General features: G+C 35.9%; 2 protein-coding genes across 4 annotated transcripts in view; both read left to right on the top strand.

Moving 5' to 3' along the window:
- LOC134841709 (potassium voltage-gated channel subfamily H member 6-like) overlaps positions 1-13,298 on the top strand; it is a 633,879-nt gene that overhangs the window by 217,056 nt on the left and 403,525 nt on the right. The window lies entirely within an intron of this gene.
- LOC134842828 (uncharacterized) overlaps positions 1-13,298 on the top strand; it is a 554,076-nt gene that overhangs the window by 424,206 nt on the left and 116,572 nt on the right. For 2 of the 3 annotated variants that reach the window (XM_063859325.1, XM_063859326.1), the window contains exons 2-3: positions 9,220-9,329; positions 9,545-9,737. In XM_063859325.1, coding sequence (XP_063715395.1) covers positions 9,237-9,329; positions 9,545-9,737 — 286 coding nt within the window. In that variant the 5' untranslated portion in view covers positions 9,220-9,236. The remainder of the gene's footprint in view (positions 1-9,219; positions 9,330-9,544; positions 9,738-13,298) is intronic. The other variant, XM_063859327.1, reaches the window with a different exon arrangement.

Below are 13,298 nucleotides of genomic sequence, written 5' to 3'. Positions count from 1 at the left end.
AGAGATATGGCGATTTCTTTGATTTTTCTTTTTCAAAAAACTACAGTTTAAAATTAACCGACTGCGGATTTCTCAATCATATAGTGGGATGCTGTGATAGAGTTTCCAGTGCAAATCTGGCCTCAACGTTTGGCTGCTCAAATTCTTGTGGTTTTCAAGATGTGGCAGTTATTTTGTTTTGAAAAAAAAAACCTAAATATAAAAACTAACAGATTAAATTCTTTATCCCTATAGAGATCTGCTGTCCCAAAAAATTCAGGAGTTGCAGTCTTCCGCTCGGATTAAGAGATCTGGAATCTTTTCGGTTGTCGAGTATGGCAATTTTTTTCATTTTTTTTCAAAAGTTTTAGATAAAAGAGTAACAGAACTTGAAATTCTCGTTCCTATGTTGAGCTGCTGACAGGGTGCACTCACGATTTACGAATATCTTCTATGATAAGAACTGCGCATTTTTTTTCTTGGTTTAATACATATCCGCTCGGGTTGAGACATCTCGTCTCTTTTTGGTTTTCGAGTATGGCGATTTTTATTATTTTTTTTTTTCAAAAGTTTTGGATATTAGAATTTAACAGAACTTGAAATTCCCAACCCTATGGCGAGGTGCAGCCAAGGTATGCTCAGAAGATGCAAATCTCCCCTTTGATTAAGACTGCTCGTTTGTTTTGGTACTCGAGATATGGCAATTTCTATGATTTTTCGATTTAAACAAAAAACGAAGTTATTAAAGATCTATCAGAGTTTGAAATTCTCAATAAAATGGGCGGATGCTGTCGTGGTACATTCACGGTTCCTGTCAAGTCTTGCAAACCTGGCGCCAATTTTTGCTGCTCAATTTGTTTTTAGTATCTGAGATCGGCGTTTTCTATCATCGTTGAAAAGAAAAATTCGATTTTAGATTGAAAACTAATAAAACTTTGAGTTATCGCTCCTATAGTGTGGTGCTATCATCGTAAACTACAGGAATTTCATTTCCGCTTTATAAGATGACTGCTCAACACCTTTGATTTTCGAGACCGGCGTTTTTTACGATTTTTTGACTTTTCGAAAAACTTATATGAAAAACTAACAGAACTTGCTCAACCCTATGGTAGAGTGCTGTCAGGATTTTTTAGGGGTACTGTCAGATTACACTCGGAGATGCAAATCTCCTCTCTGATCAAGACTGGTCGAGTCTTTTTGGATTTCGAGATATGGCATTTTTATGATTTTTTCGGTTTTTGCTGGCCTTCTCAATCTTTTAGTTGGATGCTGTCATACAATTTTCATTAGTTGGAAAGTTGTCCTCTAAATTTTATTGTTCAAACCTTTGTGGTTTTCAAGATATGGCAGTTTTTTTAGTGTTGAAATTTTTTTAAAGAAAATTTAGATGTAAAAAACTAACCTAACTTGAAATCCTCAACCTTTTGATGAGGTGCTTGCAGGTTACACTCAAGAGTTACATATCTCTCTTCTGATTAAGACGGCTCGAATTTTTTCGGTTTCAGAGATGTGGAGATTTCTTTGATTTTTCTTTTTCTAAAAACTACAGTTTAAAAGTAACCGACTGTGGATTTCTCAATCATATAGTGGGATGCTTTGATAGAGTTTCCAGTGCAAATCTGGCCTCAACGTTTGGCTGCTCAAATTCTTGTGGTTTTCAAGATATGGCAGTTATTTTGTTTTGAAAAAAAAAACCTAAATATAAAAACTAACAGATATTAAATTCTTTATCCCTATAGAGACCTGCTGTCCCAAAAAATTCAGGAGTTGCAGTTTTCCGCTCGGATTAAGAGATCTGGAATCTTTTCGGTTGTCGAGTATGGCAATTTTTTTATTTTTTTTTTCAAAAGTTTTAGATAAATTAAAGTAATAGAACTTGAAATTCTCGTTCCTATGTTGAGCTGCTGACAGGGTGCACTCACAATTTACAAATGTCTTCTTCGATAGGAACTGCGCATTATTTTTTTTTGGTTTAATACAGATCCGCTCGGGTTGAGACATCTCGTATCTTTTTGGTTTTCGAGTATGGCGATTTTTATTAGTTTTTTTTCAAAAGTTTTGGAGATTAGAATTTAACAGAACTTGAAATTCCATACCCTATGGCGAGGTGCAGCCAGGGTACGCTCAGAAGATGCAAATCTCCCCTTTGATTAAGACTGCTCGTTTTTTTTGGTTTTCGAGATATGGCAATTTCTATGATTTTTCGATTTAAACAAAAAACGAAGTTATTAAAGATCTATCAGAGTTTGAAATTCTCAAGAATATGGGCGGATGCTGTCACGGTACATTCACGGTTTCTGTCAAGTCTTGCAAACCTGGCGCCAATTTTTGCTGCTCAATTTACTTTTAGTATCTGAGATCGGCGTTTTCTATCATCGTTGAAAAGAAAAATTCGATTTTAGATTGAAAACTAATAAAACTTTGAGTTATCGCTCCTAAAGTGTGGTGCTATCATCGTAAACTACAGGAATTTCATTTCCGCTTTATAAGATGACTGCTCAACACCTTTGATTTTCGAGACCGGCGTTTTTTACGATTTTTTGACTTTTCGAAAAACTTATATGAAAAACTAACAGAACTTGCTCAACCCTATGGTAGAGTGCTGTCAGGATTTTTTAGGGGTACTGTCAGATTACACTCGGAGATGCAAATCTCCTCTCTGATCAAGACTGGTCGAGTCTTTTTGGATTTCGAGATATGGCATTTTAATGATTTTTTCGGTTTTTGCTGGCCTTCTCAATCTTTTAGTTGGATGCTGTCATACAATTTTCATTAGTTGGAAAGTTGTCCTCTAATTTTAATTGTTCAAACCTTTGTGGTTTTCAAGATATGGCAGTTTTTTCAGTGTTAAAAATTTTTTTAAGAAAATTTAGATATAAAACTAACCTAACTTGAAATCCTCAACCTTATGATGAGGTGCTGTCAGGTTACACTCAGGAGTTGTATATCTTCTCTCTGATTAAGACTGCCCGATTTTTTTTCGGTTTCAGAGCTATGGCAATTTTTATGATTTTTTCAGTTTTTCAAAATGGAATATAAAAGAGCTATCAGAACTTGAAAGTCTCAACCATATGTTTGGGTGCTCCCACGTTACACTGCCACGTTTCCTGTCATGGTGCTCCCACGTTTCCTGTCATGGTGCTCCCACGTTTCCTGTCAGAGTATGCAAACTTTGCCTCCAAATAGTACTGCTCGAATCCTTTGGTGTCCGAGATAGGCGTTTTTTTTTCATTTTTCAAAAAGTTTATATAAAAAACTAACAAAGTTTGCTCAACATTGGTGGAGTGGTGTCAGGGTTTTTTACAGGCTACTGTCAGAATACACTCAGCAATTGCAAAAATTCTCTATGATTAGGACTATTCGAGGTTTTTGATTTTCGAGATATTTTTATGATTTTTCTTTTCAAAATACTAGGATTTAAAAATAAACTAACCGGCTTTGAATTTCTCAGTCGTATAGTGAGGTGATGTCGTAGAGACTAATTTAAAATTTTTATTTTGATTTTAATTTTTATTGTTCAAAAAAACTAAATTTAAAAACTAACAGAATTTGAATTTCTCTACCCTTTAGAGACCTGCTGTCCCGAAAAGTTCAGGAGTTACAATTTTCCGCTCGGTTTAAGAGATCTGGATACTTTTCGGTTGTCGAGTACGATTTTGTTTGGATTTTTTTCTTCAAAATTTTAGATATAAGAAAATAACATATCTTGAAATTCTCAACCCTATGTTGAGCTGCTGATAGGGTGCACTCCCGAGTTTGCAAATCTCCCCTTCGATTGGAAATGCTCTCATTATTTTTTAAAGACATCTCCGCTCAGATTAAGACATCTCGTATCTTTTTGATTTTCGAGTATGGCGATTTTTTTTATTTTGATTTTTTTCAAAAGTTTTGGATATTAGAAAATAACAGAACTTGAAAATCTCAAACCTATGCTGATGTGCGGACAGGGTGCACTCACGTGAGGTGATGTCAAAATACTAGGATTTAAAAATAAACTAACCGGCTTTGAATTTCTCAGTCGTATAGTGAGGTGATGCTTGCAAGTCTGGCCTCAACTTTTATCTGCTCAAGTTCTTGTGGTTTTTAAGATATGGCAGTTATTTTAATTTTTATCGTTCAAAAAAACTAAATATAAAAACTAACAGAATTTGAATTTCTCAACCTTTTAGAGACCTGCTGTCCCGAAAAGTTCAGGAGTTACAATTTTCTGCTCGGTTTAAGAGATCTGGATACTTTTCGGTTGTCGAGTACGATTTTGTTTGGATTTTTTTTCTTCAAAATTTTAGATATAAGAAAATAACATATCTTGAAATTCTCAACCCTATGTTGAGCTGCTGATAGGGTGCACTCCCGAGTTTGCAAATCTCCCCTTCGATTGGAAATGCTCTCATTATTTTTTAAAGACATCTCCGCTCAGATTAAGACATCTCGTATCTTTTTGATTTTCGAGTATGGCGATTTTTATTATTTTGATTTTTTTTTCAAAAGTTTTGGATATTAGAAAATAACAGAACTTGAAAATCTCAACCCTATGCTGATGTGCTGACAGGCTGCACTCACGTGAGGTGATGTCAAAATACTAGGATTTAAACATAAACTAACCGGCTTTGAATTTCTCAGTCGTATAGTGAGGTGATGCTTGCAAGTCTGGCCTCAACTTTTATCTGCTCAAGTTCTTGTGGTTTTTAAGATATGGCAGTTATTTTAATTTTTATCGTTCAAAAAAACTAAATATAAAAACTAACAGAGTTTGAATTTCTCAACCCTTTAGAGACATGCTGTCCCGAAAAGTTCAGGAGTTACAATTTTCCGCTCGGTTTAAGAGATCTGGAAACTTTTCGGTTGTCGAGTACGATTTTGTTTGGATTTTTTTCTTCAAAATTTTAGATATAAGAAAATAACATATCTTGAAATTCTCAACCTTATGTTGAGCTGCTGATAGGGTGCACTCCCGAGTTGGCAAATCTCCCCTTCGATTAGAAATGCTCTCATTATTTTTTTAAAGACATCTCCGCTCAGATTAAGACATCTCGTATTTTTTTGATTTTCGAGTATGGCGATTTTAATATTTTTGATTTTTTTTCAAAAATTTTAGATATTAGAAAATAACAACTTGAAAATCTCAACCCTATGCTGATGTGCTGACAGGGTGCACTCACGTGAGGTGATGTCAAAATACTAGGATTTAAACATAAACTAACCGGCTTTGAATTTCTCAGTCGTATAGTGAGGTGATGCTTGCAAGTCTGGCCTCAACTTTTATCTGCTCAAGTTCTTGTGGTTTTTAAGATATGGCAGTTATTTTAATTTCTATCGTTCAAAAAAACTAAATATAAAAACTAACAGAATTTGAATTTCTCAACCTTTTAGAGACCTGCTGTCCCGAAAAGTTCAGGAGTTACAATTTTCCGCTCGGTTTAAGAGATCTGGATACTTTTCGGTTGTCGAGTACGATTTTGTTTGGATTTTTTTTCTTCAAAATTTTAGATATAAGAAAATAACATATCTTGAAAATCTCAACCCTATGTTGAGCTGCTGATAGGGTGCACTCCCGAGTTTGCAAATCTCCCCTTCGATTGGAAATGCTCTCATTATTTTTTAAAGACATCTCCGCTCAGATTAAGACATCTCGTATCTTTTTGATTTTCGAGTATGGCGATTTTTATTATTTTGATTTTTTTTTTCAAAAGTTTTGGATATTAGAAAATAACAGAACTTGAAAAGCTCAACCCTATGCTGATGTGCTGACAGGGTGCACTCACGTGAGGTGATGTCAAAATACTAGGATTTAAAAATAAACTAACCGGCTTTGAATTTCTCAGTCGTATAGTGAGGTGATGCTTGCAAGTCTGGCCTCAACTTTTATCTGCTCAAGTTCTTGTGGTTTTTAAGATATGGCAGTTATATTAATTTTTATCGTTCAAAAAAACTAAATATAAAAACTAACAGAATTTGAATTTCTCAACCCTTTAGAGACCTGCTGTCCCGAAAAGTTCAGGAGTTACAATTTTCCGCTCGGTTTAGGAGATCTGGAAACTTTTTGGTTGTCGAGTACGATTTTGTTTGGATTTTTTTTTCGTCAAAATTTTGGATATAAGAAAATAACATATCTTGAAATTCTCAACCTTATGTTGAGCTGCTGATAGGGTGCACTCCCGAGTTGGCAAATCTCCCCTTCGATTAGAAATGCTCTCATTATTTTTTTAAAGACATCTCCGCTCAGATTAAGACGTCTCGTATCTTTTTGATTTTCGAGTATGGCGATTTTTATTATTTTGATTTTTTTTGAAAAGTTTTGGATATTAGAAAATAACAGAACTTGAAAATCTCAACCCTATGCTGATGTGCTGACAGGGTGCACTCACGAGTTGCATATCTCCCCTTTAACAAAAAACGAATTTATAGAACTATCAGAATTTGAAATTCTCAACCACATGGTCGGGTGCTGTCAGGGTAAATTCACGGTTCCTGTCAGGGCTTGCAAACCGGGCGCCAGTTTGTGCTATTCAATTTCTTTTTGATATCTGAGATCGGCGTTTTCTATGATCGTTGAAAAGCAAAATTCGATTTAAGATTGAAAATTAATAAAACTTTGAGTTATCGACCCTATAGTATGATGCTATCATTCTAAACTTCAGGAATTTCATTTCCGCCCTCCTAACAGGACTGCTCAAATCGTTTGCTTTTCGAGAAGGCCTTTTTAGTTTTTTTTTACTTCTCGAGATTTTGTTTTTGATAAAAATTTCTGGTTTGAATTTTAAAAAAACTAACCGATCTTGAGTTTCTGAGCCCTATGGTAGTTGCTGTCAGTGTAGTTCATGGGGTACTGTCAGAATTCACCTAGCAGTTGCAACTCTCTTCGCTGGTTAAGACTGCTCGAGTCTTTTTGGTTTTCGATATATAGCAGTTTTTATTGTTTTTTCGTTTTCTTTCGAAAAACTAAGATATAAAACAAGCTAACCGATTGTGAAATTCTCAGTCTAACGGCGGAATACTGTAATACAGTTTCAGTTGTTCCCCTGTGGCATCTAAATTTGAAAGCTCAAATCATTGCGGTTTTCAAGATATGGGAGTTTTTCTGATTTTTTCTTTCAAAATTTTAGACATAAAAAGTAACAGATCTTGAAATCCGAACCGTGTAGCGAGGTGCTGTCAGGTTGCACTCAGGAATCTCCTCTTTGAGTTAGACTGTTCGAATTTTTTGGCTTTGTGAGATGTGGCCATTTTTCTATTTTTTCAAACAACCCAGATGAAAAATACTGGTTTTGAAATTCTTAATCCCAGTGGGATGCTGTCAAAAATTTTCAGTGCTTGCAAATCTGGACTCGATATAGAAGGGACTAAACGATTTTGGAATTCTCAATTCTTCAATGGCATGCTTTCATACAATTTTTGGTGCTCGAGAATCTGGCCACTAAGTTTGATTGCTCAAATCCTTCTGGTTGTCGAGATATGGCGATTTTTTTTTATTTTTTGGCAGTTTCAAAAATCTTTAGAAAAAAACTACGCTACCTTGAATTTCTCAACCCTATGGTTTATAGCTGTTTCTGTCTGGGTAATTTTAAGGGTTTTGTCAGAGTTCACTCAGAAGTTGCAAATATCCCCCTGTTTAAGACTGCTCGAGTTTTCGAGATATGGATTTCGAGATATGGCTATTTAAATGATTTTTCATTTTCTATTTCAAATAACTTAGTTATAAAAGATCTATCAGAACTTGAAATGTTCAATCATACGGTCGGGTGTTTTCAGTGTTCATTCAGAGTTGATGTAAAGGCCTGCAAATCTGGCCTACTATTTTTGCTGCTCAAGTGCTTTTGGTTTCTGAGATCGGCGTTTTCTTATGATTTTTCGAAAATAAAAGTCCAAGTCCAGGGTGAAAACTAATGAAATTTTGATTTCTTGACCCTGTAGTGTGGTACTATCAGTTTTCTCTCCAGAACGTGTGTTTCTGTTTTCCAGCCATGACTGCTGAAATCCTTTTTTTCCAGATCGGAGTTTTCAAAAAATTCCTGGTTCGAATTAAAAAAAAACCTAACCTGTCTTGAATTTCTGAGCTCTATGGTAGGATAATTCAGGGGTACTGTTAGAGTTCAACCAGGAGTTGCAAATCTCTTCTCTGAGTAAGACTGCTCGAGTCTTTTTGGTTTTCGGGATATGGCAGTTTTTTCTCTATTTTTTTTTCGTTTTTGAAAAAAAAAAACAATATATAAAACAGCTAACCGATTGTGAATTTCTCAATCCAATGGCGGGATACTGTCATACAACTTGCGTACCTGGCCTCTAAATTTGGTGGCTCAAATCCTTGTGGTTTTCTAGATAGGCAGTTTTTTTTTATCAAAACATATATATAAAAACTAACAGATCTTGAAATCCGAATTGTTTAGCCAGGTGCTGTCAGGGTGCAATCCGGAACCTCTTCTTTGATTTAGACTGATCGAATCTTTTTGGATTACGAGGTATGACCATTTGTCTTTTTTTCATTTTTTTTCAAACAATCTAGATAAAAATACTAACTGATTTTGAAATTCTCAATTCGATAGTGGGATGCTGTCATGCAAGTTTTGGTGCTTTCGAATCTGGACTCTAAATTTGACGGCTGAAATTCTTGTGGTTTTCGAGATGGGGCGATGTTTTTGATTTTCTCAATTTTTTGATTAAAACTTTGATATGGAAGGCACTTAACAATTTTGAAATTCTCAATTATTTAATGGGATGCTTTCATACAATTTTCAGTGCTTGCGAATGTAGCCTATAAAATTGACTGCTCAAATCCATCTGGTTGTCGAGATATGGCGATTTTTACGATGTTTTCAATTTTTTCTAGACGCTTGGATATGAAAGAAATACCAGAACTTAAATTTCTAAATCATATGGCGAGGTACTGTCATGGTGAATTGATGGATCCTGTCAGGGGTTGAGCGTTTGGACTCGAAATTTCGCTGATCAAGTCCTTTTGGTTTCCTAGTTGGCGTTTTTTATGATTTTAAAAAAATAAAAATTCAAAGTCAGGTAAAAAAAACTAATGAAATTTGGAATTCTCGAGTCTATAATGTGGTGCTATCTGTTCACACTCCGGGAATCGCAATTCTGCCCTACAAACATGACTGCTCAAATTCTTTTGCTTTTCGAGATGAGCGTTTTATGATTTCTGTCGTTCCTATCGAAATTTATTCTTGACTTCAGTTTTTCATAATTTATATTGCAATACCCATTGTAATGATTTGTTAAACTTTTTGCCAGGGTAGTATAAAAGAGTTATGTCTTCTTCGTCCGGAGAGAGTGACGAAGAGGATTATGAGGTCGATAAGATCACAGGCCACAAGAGACAGGACGGGGAGTACGTATACAAGGTAAGAATTGTGATCAAATCTTTCTATTCGTTTGGTAAATTGTCAGTTAGATCAGTTCAAGTCTCTATATTCAAATCTCTCATTAATAATATATATTAATTGTTGTATATCGTATACATGGATCGTAATATATATCGTAGTATATATGAACATAAATTTCAATCGTTCGCGCCATTTTGGTGATTACTATTGATAAAAAGGCTCAATTGTGGTAGGTCAGGTGGAAGAATTACGGTAAAGACCAAGATACATGGGAGCCACAGTCGAATCTGGACAACTGCCAACAAGCGATAGATGAATACTGGCGAAGACGAAATGCGGAGAAGGAGAAAAAGCGCCAGGAAGATGAGGGAACAGCTGGAGGTGCAGTGATGCCCTTGACACCGCCGTCTACAACTGCAGCACCAGGTTAGGAGATATTGACTACGGCGGAGGCCACATCAAGTTGATACAAAAATGCACGTAATTCTTAACCGCAGCTGTTCACTGTAAAGAGCTGAGCTACTCATATATTTTTTTTCTTACCTTTGCGGAAAAGTGGTATAGTTCTCCCTGTTAGGACTCCATCAGTGTATTAAATAGCTAGTTCCGACTTTCGAAGAAAGTGACGGATTATGTGTGCTCGGGTAAGGCTTTTTCTCCAGTCATATTTGTATTTCAAACTAGCTTGTTTTAACCGGATTTTTGTTTATAAGTACTGCTCCCTTAAGCTTAAGTTGAAAAAGATATTTTATCTGTGACCATAGTAAGAACTTCATAGTCGAATTGTTGATAACGCTTGCGATTAGCAAGCGTTGTCAAATCAGAATACAGATTTTTTTATCGGATAAGCAACTAGTTAAGCAAAATGAATAATTTCTTCAGTTATCATTTGAGCTGCATTGAATTCCGCAGCAAACATGCTCAAACCCTTAAAATTCGAATTGAAATACTGGTTACGAAAACCAGTAGACGGCTAAGGCCCTAGCTCGAAACCGGTCAAGCACCTATTTTTTTAGACCCAAATTTTTTTTAGCATCAAGAATCATTCAAGCTTCAAGTCTCATTATGCTTTGTCGGTTTAGTTTTCACATTTTTTTCCTTTTGTGTGCTGTAAGCTATTTTTTTCTAATTAAAAGTGTGTCTAATTCTTTTATATAATTTTTTAAATGAGAAACTGACCTTGTCTAGTTTATTTTTCTTTTCGCTGAAACATTTGTTTTTTTTTGCTAAATGATTTCGGCTTATTTTTTATTGGCTTAGTGGCCTATATGTGAGTCGTTTCAATCGATAAATAATTTTTATGATCCCTTCTTGATCGCGCAAAATGCTTAAATTCGTCATTGAAGTTACGATTTTTAATGTTAACGTTTTTCTGGGCTTTTTCTATTCTTTTTTTTGCTTGATAGGTTTCGGCCATTTTTGAATCGGGATTATGACCTCACATTGCTTCTTTGCGAAAAATAACTGTATTTTTTGTGTGTGTGTTTTGAGGGTGAGAGGAAATTATTAACTTTTTAGTAGTCTTAGATTTCATATTTTTTCCTGCTTTTCGGCTGAATTGCTTCGGCCATAGTGGGCTCATATTGGTTCATTTGACGAGCAAACAAATTCTTGAGTGTGTTTGTGTTTTGAGGGTGAGAGGGATTTGATAGTTTTTTTTGAAAGTCTTAAGTCTTGTTGGTTTTTTTTCGGCTTTTAGGATTTCTGCTCCAGTATTTCTGGCTTTGTTACAGCTTGATAAACTTTTGTGCGACGCTAATTTCACATTCTTTTTCCTTGTTATGTTTTTTTTTAAAATCAAATTAAGCCTTATCCAATCTGATAGATCTAGTTTTTCTACTGTTTTTGTTTTTTTTCCAACTAAGCGGCTTTCTCGTTTTAAATCGCAAGTGATGCGAAGCTCAGCTTCGCCTCTAGGTCGGAAAGAGTTCTCACTTTTGTCTCAGTTTATGCTCCGCAACTTTGACCAACTGTAACATGCTCTTGCCAGGTGCTTTGACGAACTGTAAAATGCTCCTGCCAAGGTTCCAGGTTGTGAGATAATAACCCCGGTTGGCGACTGGAATAGACACGCAGGTAGTATCTGGAATTTGTTGTCGCCAACGGCCTTCGAGTCGGCAATACCAGGTTTAAGAAAGATTCCCACCTCATCACATAAATCTCGTGGGTGGCTACGCTACGTAGCTGGACTACGTACTCTCTCGCACATCTTATAGCAGTGCACTTTCTGACGTTGAAGTTATTGCCAATGAGGAATGCATAGTGAGGCGCTGTATCTATAGTGAGGCGCTGTCAGGATAATCTCAGGGGCTGCAATTTTTGTATCCAAATATGACTGCTGCAATCCTTGTAGTTTTCAAGATATGACGTTTTTTGTATTTCCTTTTTCCAAGTGCAATTACTCAAATGCTTTCACTTTCCGAGATATGACGTTTTTACGTCTTTTGAAAATTGTTCATAGAACAAATATAGATAAAGTTTTCACTAAGTTTGAAATTCCCATGTAAGTAGAGAGCCGTTGTCAGGCTACTCACTGGGGTTGCGAATCTCGCTTCTGAATATAACTGCTCAACTCTCTAGTTTTTGAGATATGATGTTTTTTATGGTTATTTTCGATGTTCAGAATTTCTGAACAAAAAATTGAAATTTAACTGAAGGTGGGTAATCTGAGGGTTTTTTCAGTAATTCATATCTTGCGTCCAATGCGACTGCTCAACTGGTATTAGTTTCCCAGATAAGATGTTTTTTGAGAACTTAACGAAAAAAACTCACAAAATTTGAAATTCCTTATCTTTTTGTGAAACTAAATTTAATTTCAGGGTACTGGCAAGTGTTCCAGTTTAACCTCTAGATATAAATGCTGAAATCTTAGTAGTTTCTCAGATACGACATTTCTTATGATTTTCTCGAAATTTTTCGGGAAATTTAGGTTAAAAAAAATCACGAAAATCGAAGTTTTCAAAGCTGTAATTTGGTGTTGCTATGGTTGTCTCAGGGGTCGCAAGTTGTTCCTCCAATTATGACTGCTAAAATCCTTTTATTTTCCATGGTTCGGAATTTTTTCATTTTTTGAAAAACTCGAATAAAAAAGAAATTAGCTTAAAAAACGAACTTTGAAATTAGCAACCAGGTTTGTGCTCTCAGGTGACTCTCAGTAGTTTTAAATTTTGCCTCCAAGTTTCTCCATAGGCTTCTCAAGTGTCCCAGCCTTGATGTTTTATGGTGTTTCAAAATTTGAGTTAAAAAGTTTTGAACTAAAAAATTTTGAAATTACTAACTGTACTTCGGTGCTGTCAGAGTACTCATAGGTTTCAGTTCTTGTTTTGAATGTAAGTCGTTTTTTTTACAAAAATTTCGAAGCGCCGGAGGTGCATTACACGGGAGTATGATTTAATGGTTGGAACACTTTTGTGGTGCTCAAAAGCAGAGGTGGAAAGGCGGTGGGACCACTACGCAAGTCCCTGCACTGAAAGGGAAGAGCGACAGGATATATTCATCGAAAGAATCAGGTCTTGGAGCCGGCGTGCTCACAATAGCTAAGCTGGGTAGATGAGGTTTTTTTAGTACAGCGCATCTGGGACAGAATCATTCTACTCAAATTCATGGTTGGAATAAGAATTATCTTTTGTGTCTCAGTTTATGCTCCCAAATCTAGCCTCCCCACTGTTGTCAAGCAGCTTATCTAAATGCGACTTTCTGCGCCTAGGTTTGAGGTACTGAAATACTCATCCCGGTTAGCGGCTGGAACCATCAGTTCGGTCAAATTTCGATCCATCTTTCCGTCTAGTCATCCATCCAGCTTTTGATACAGCTTTCCCTCCGTCTAGCCATCAATCCATCAATAAATTCAGCCATCCATCCGATGTTACAGTCATGCAACCATCGATTCGTCCATTCATTCAGCCATCCATTCTTCGGCCTTCCATCAATACATTAATCAACCTTCTCTGCTTTTATCCAGTCAGCCCTACCTCCATCAATCCATTC

This window comes from Symsagittifera roscoffensis, chromosome 3, assembly GCF_963678635.1.
Source record: "Symsagittifera roscoffensis chromosome 3, txSymRosc1.1, whole genome shotgun sequence".
Lineage (NCBI taxonomy): Eukaryota > Metazoa > Xenacoelomorpha > Acoela > Convolutidae > Symsagittifera > Symsagittifera roscoffensis.
Note: the sequence above shows the minus strand (reverse complement) of the source record. Positions and strands in the feature narration are given on the sequence as shown.